General features: G+C 44.7%; 1 protein-coding gene across 9 annotated transcripts in view; it reads left to right on the forward strand.

The window, feature by feature from the left end:
* The window catches only part of CUNH10orf90 (chromosome unknown C10orf90 homolog), a 232,846-nt gene extending 229,292 nt beyond the window's left edge, over positions 1 to 3,554 (forward strand). For all 9 annotated transcript variants that reach the window (XM_052711888.1, XM_052711892.1, XM_052711889.1 and 6 more), the window contains 2 exons: positions 2,491 to 2,590; positions 2,676 to 3,554. In XM_052711888.1, coding sequence (XP_052567848.1) covers positions 2,491 to 2,590; positions 2,676 to 2,714 — 139 coding nt within the window. In that variant the 3' untranslated portion in view covers positions 2,715 to 3,554. The remainder of the gene's footprint in view (positions 1 to 2,490; positions 2,591 to 2,675) is intronic.
* The last annotated feature ends 2,446 nt before the right edge of the window (positions 3,555 to 6,000 follow it).

The following is a 6,000-nucleotide window of genomic DNA, read 5'->3' on the forward strand; positions in this document are numbered from 1 at the left end:
AGGTGATGTTGTACCTACAGCCTTCAGTGGCCCTTGACTGGTCTCAGGTGGACCAAGCAATTAGATCTCTTTGCTAGGTGGAATGTGCCAGGCTGGGCTCTGACCCCGACTCCCCACAGTCACCTGAAACTGCTTTTTCTTCCTGTTCCTTGTCAAGCATTATGTTGGTTATATTTTCATTCAACTCAAGCAGTAGAGTAAAGCTGAAGTTCCCTCAAGACCGTTTAGCCAGCTGCCCTATGCTCAGTCCCAGGCCTCTCTGTTCAGTTCCAGGCCTCTCTGTTCAGTCCCAGGCCTCTCTGCTCAGTCCCAGGCCTCTCTGCTCAGTCCCAGGCCTATCTCTTCAGTCCCAGGCCTCTCTGCTCAGTCCCAGGCCTCTCTGCTAGGATGCCCACAGTCTGTCTCCCTTCTCTTTCCCTTCAAAGCCTCCCGTTTGTACCTTTAAGCCGACACGTGGTCTTTAACCATACATGATGTTGTACTGTGTTTGCCTTTCCTTCTATAGCTTACCATTTCCTGGTGTCATCTGTGAGCTTTCCCAAGATACAGACTTCAATCCCCCCGGGTTTTGGCTGTCTTCACAGTGTATTTTGTGGGTGCATACTATTAAAAATCAGGGATTTCACTTGAGGAAATAGTGCAGGGCCAGAGGTGGGACACAGAAGCTTTGTTTCCACTTCCCAGTTGAGTTGGATGGACGACTCAAGGAGAGGCGGTCTCTGGATTGAGGAACTGCCCTCTTGAGGACTTTGGGACCAGCTCCCCTGTGATCTTCTCTCCTGCTCCTAGTTCCAATCCCTCCTGAGTGCAGCAAAGGTATATTCCTTTATTCACATGTTTACTCAACCCTCACTAATACTCATGACGTGCCAGGCACCGTCAAAGCACGGGCCCCCTGCAGGACTTTGTGAGTAGCAGTGTGCTACGTAGTTGGGGTGCAGTGCTTCACAGTGAGTAAGAAGCGTTCAGCTTAAGATCCCAATGCCAGCCCACCATTAGCCAGTTGAGGGGCTGTGCCCAAACCTCTTGGTCTTGGAGGGATTCACCTTCCTTGTTGTATGACAGCGGGACCTTACGTACCTCTCCAGCTTTTATGAGGATTGCATGTGTTTAGTCATGTATGGTGACTAACCTGATGCTGAGTAACCAGATGTCACCTGCTGATACTGTCATTGTCCTTTTATACTTTGCACTCATGCTTCTAAGTGCAGAACATCTTAGCTCTGTTTCATCTGACTTTCATACATAAGAGAAAACGAGAAAGAGATGTTTGAATTGGGGGCCTTGTAGAGCATAGTAATCTACAAGCTCAGGATGCAGTGAGTCCATTGGAGAAAAATCAGGTGGCATCAGTAAGCAGCTGAACAGTTTGTGTTGGGGAGGGAGCAGTCTTCCAGACAAGGGCCCCTTAGTCCCTGTTGGTAACTCAGATGTTGATGATTTACATGGGGACAGGGACAAATATTTGAGTCTGGAATGTGTTTAGAATCAGCTTAATCAGACACACCACAGGCTAAGAGGAAACAAACATGTTTTTTTTTTTTGATGTTTTTTTTTCCCAGTATATGATTCTTGCTACTGTCATGTATCTGTTGTTCCTCGTCAAATCACAGGAAGTCAAAAATTAGATGGCCACAAAGGGGATATGCAGGGAATGTTGACACTCAGAATAGCAAACCAGTATGCTAAACATCCCTCCTTTTACAAGTGAATCATTATCACTGCAAATACAGGATGAGAAGTGACTTCCACATAAATACCTGGCCTCTCCAGCTTGCCTGCTACACTGCCCAGGAAGCGTCATTGAGACACTGTCCCCAGAGTGTCTATGTCCTGGGACCTCAGAGAAGTTCTTTTTTTGGGGGGGGCCACTATGGATTTAATATTTATAATAAATAATATTTAATATATTTATAAATATCTATATTTATAATTACATTATATTTTATAATATTTAATATATTTAATAAATGTATTTATATCTTTTTATTTTTTTAAATCTTTTATTCTTTTTTAACAAATCGAAATAAGAAAAAACAAAGCCATCACATTGAAGTGTTGGACAAGGCAAACCAACAGAAGTAAAAGGGCCCCAAGAGAAGGCACTAGAATCAGAAACTCACTCATTCATACAGTCAGGAATCTCATAAAAATACTGAACTGAAAGCTATAACATATATTCAGAGGACCTGGTGCAAGTCTGTGCAAGCTGCTTGCTGCTTCAGTTTCTGTGAGTTCCATGAGCTTTGCTTGGTTCATTTAGAGGGCCTTGTTCTCCTGGTGTCCTTCATCCCCTCTGGCTCTCACACTCTTTCTGCCTCCTCTTCCGTGATGTCTCTGTGCTCTGAGGGGAGGGGAGTTCTTCAGACGGGACCTCGCCATGTTAAGACCCTACCTGTAGGTTCCTTCCTGCTGACAAGCCAGGCTGCCCCCAGCCCCCAGCCCAGCACCTGCCGTCTTGTTTCTCATCATGTCTTCTGTCTGTTTCAGAATCTATAATAACTTGCCGGAAGTTAAAAAGAAAAAGGAAGAGCAAAAGAAAAGAGTGATCTTACAGAGTAACAGACTCCGAGCCGAAGTCTTCAAAAAGGTAGCTGTCTGGGGCACGCGGGTGTGATGTGGGTGGTGCACAGAGAGATGGGAACTTGACATCTTTGTTTCCCTGGCTCCTCCAGCAATTACTGGACCAGCTCCTTCAGAGGAATGCAGTCTGATCCCAGGTGGCCCTGCTAGCCACCACCTGGATCTGGGAAGACTTCCGATGCTGGATGAACCATTAAACTTAACACTATCTTCGCACGTGAAAGACACATTTACTTTACTTTTGATTTTTTTTTAACTTTCTAAATGACCCAAACAAACAAAAGCAACAGTCCTGGAGTCAATAGGTCAGCAGTCTGTTGCTGGGACTTCTATCCCTTGGAACCTACTAGACTTAGTCTCTTTTTTTTTTTTTTTTTTTTTTTTAATTTTACCCATTGCTTCTGAAGTTTTCAGTATATCATTTCCACCCAAGAAGGAAAATTTTATATATTCAAGTGTGCTTAGATGTTGGGTTTTTTTTGGGGGGGGGGCATGTTTTTTTTTTCCAAACTTTTGAGAAGCAAAACTCTATCATATTTTAATTCCCAACCCCAATGGCTGCCAGTTCTGAAATCCAAAGTCTGGGTCAAAGTCTGTTTAGCATACACATCTTGAGTAGCAGAGACTGACTTTGAAATGGACAGATAAAGAGACAGCCAAGTACAGACAACCTGGAGAGCCCTCTGCCTCTCTTCCACCCCACCCCATAGTGCCCACCTTCGTCAGTCACCCAAAGAGCTTTTTTCAGTGGGAACTTGAGAATGGCTGGGTGAGGATGTCAGTGTTTTCAGTGCGCACACACACACACACACACACACACACACACCAGAAATTGTCTTAATCAAATGACCTAGTGATACCCACTCTTATTTTTTCTTTCAAGTATTCTTCATAAATATGTATTTGTGGAGTTAAGAACAAATTAGTTTTTGCAACAAAAATGGAAATAAATACATTTATTTGAAATTCAAGTATTTCTCTACCATGTGTTCTGCTCTGTGTGATGACACCTGCTACAACACTGGGGTGACACCGTGTCTCCTTCTCCTCTACCTCTGGCCACCATAAAAGTCCTTATGCTTCTGGATTCAGGGCAAGGAATGCTGCCTCTCGGGAGCTGGTGCAAGAGACCCAGGGATGACTGCCCAGTATATACAAACATGCGTGTTCACATGTTCAGGTGCAGGTGTGTGTGGGTACGTGTGTGTTTATTTGAGGAGGCCAGAGGACAAGCTTAGGTATCTGAGTTCAAGTCCCTACATTTAAAAAACAAAAAACAAACAAACAAAAAACACCTCTATATTCTGTCCAAGAGTCAAGGCTGCCAGAAAACAAATTGTGGCACCTAGGCAAGATTTATGCAAAGGGTGACCGTGGGTAAGTACAGCTGAGAACACCAGTGAAGACGGGTTCACTTTATAACTACTAGGAAAGGTTATGCTTTGATTCCTGGTTGAGTGGCCTATGTATAAGTGACCTATAAAAAAGAGGAACCAGCCGGGCGGTGGTGGCGCACGCCTTTAATCCCAGCATTCGGGAGGCAGAGCCAGGCGGATCTCTGTGAGTTCGAGGCCAGCCTGGGCTACCAAGTGAGTTCCAGGAGAGGCACAAAGCTACACAGAGAAACCCTGTCTTGAAAAACCAAAACAAAAAACAACAAACAAACAAAAAAAAACAACCAAACAAAAAACAAAAACCATAGGCTATGGGGATCCACCTCAATTTGGTGTGCTTTCCCATGCCATGGGAAGCCATCTCCATTGACAAGAGTCTTCCCATCTGCTTCATGCCTGCCCTGCTCAGAGGAAGCAACATGACAGAACCATTGGGATCAGAGGCTGTGTGCCACTGCTCTTCCTGGTCTGTGGCCTTGGGCGGAGATGCCAGCCAGTCAGCATCTCCTAACCAGGAGAGAAACCACAGTGATCTGGAATGTTTAGACTGAATTATTACCCATATAGAGCACTGTCTAGTAAGAAGTGGAGGCAGCTCTGAAGAGCCCAAGTAGCCACAGAAATCAAGGAGCTGCTCTGGAAGGGTTCAGGTGTAGCTCCATAGATGACAGAAACTTTTTTGTACTCTGCTAGAGCAGTTGTCAGGAAGTGGGGAGCGGGGCTATGCATGCTTTGCAGGGCCTGGCCCAGAAGCCTGCTGAGCTGTATCTCTCCAGCGCCCCCTACTGACAAAGTTTAGCATTTCCCAACAGCCTAAGGGAGACTATACAAAGGGCTAAACTCCATTTTAACTGAGCAGACAAAAAAAGGGTGAATTTGGAGGTTAAAGGGAGAATACAATGAAGACCTGGCACAGTTGATTGTTTAGCATTGCCTCAGTTTCCTTAATTGCCAGATGGAAGTAAATATAGTGCCTTCTTCATGCCGTTGCTATGGAAACAAAGTGGATGTGAGTGGAGTGTGTGGAAGGATGTCTGGCCCAAAGCAAATACACCATGAGTGTTTCCTGGCATGCACAGAGGTGGGAGGAGGCATACATGGGCCATGAGTTGGTTGAGAGAGCTTGGCAGTGAGATGCTTTAAAAGGCCATTGAATGCTTGGCTTTACTGTGGCTGGTCAGTCCTGTAGGCAGGAAGTTTCATTATAAAGTTTGGTTGGGGGCTAGGGAGGTGACTTCTTAGGTAGAGGCTTCCCCTAGGCCTGACAAGCTGATTTTGACCCCTGGGACCCACAAAGAAGAAGGGAGAGCTAACTCTCACAGATTGTCTTCTGGACCTCCTCTTGTGCACCATGGCATGTGCATGCCCCCACACAAAAACAATGTGAACTCTAATAAGTACGTAAATGCAAAATGTTTGGAAAAGTCAAGTTTGGAGTTGATTTTAGTTTTAGTTTTTTGAATACAGTTTCGTATAACCCAGGCTAATTCTGAACTCTCTATGTAGCAGAGGCTGGCCTTGAACTCCTGATTGTTCTGTATCCACTTCCCAAGCTCCGGGCTTCTTATAAACTCACTCATGCCCTCCATGTTCCTCTGACTTTGGGAACCATTTCAAAGCAGCTCGGCAAAGTGGTGCTTGCTTTCTTTTGTACTGTTAGGGCCTCTTCGGGTGTCCCAGTGAATTCCTATGTACCACTTAATCGCTTTTTGAAAAATACACATTTAAGTCAAATCTATAATAGTTAAGGACAGTCTTTCTTGTATGAAGATCCTGAGACATCTGTCCTTACTTTTCTTTAGTATCTCCAGAGCAGTTCCAAAGCTTTTTCCCATGCATTCAAATTCGGGGCCCAGCTGTTTCCAGACAGTTTGATGATACTTAAGGAGGTGAGTCTGTGTCAGCTAACATTTTAAAGAAAGAATGCTAGATAGAACCACATTTTTCAAGAGTTCATAAAACACTCACCTTCAAGGCAAATCTGCTTCTGAGACTTCAGATGTAAAGAAGGGAGAGTCAACCG

The sequence above is a fragment of the Peromyscus californicus genome, unplaced genomic scaffold (assembly GCF_007827085.1).
Source record: "Peromyscus californicus insignis strain IS unplaced genomic scaffold, ASM782708v3 Scaffold_4__1_contigs__length_199733344, whole genome shotgun sequence".
Taxonomy (NCBI): Eukaryota; Metazoa; Chordata; class Mammalia; order Rodentia; family Cricetidae; genus Peromyscus; species Peromyscus californicus.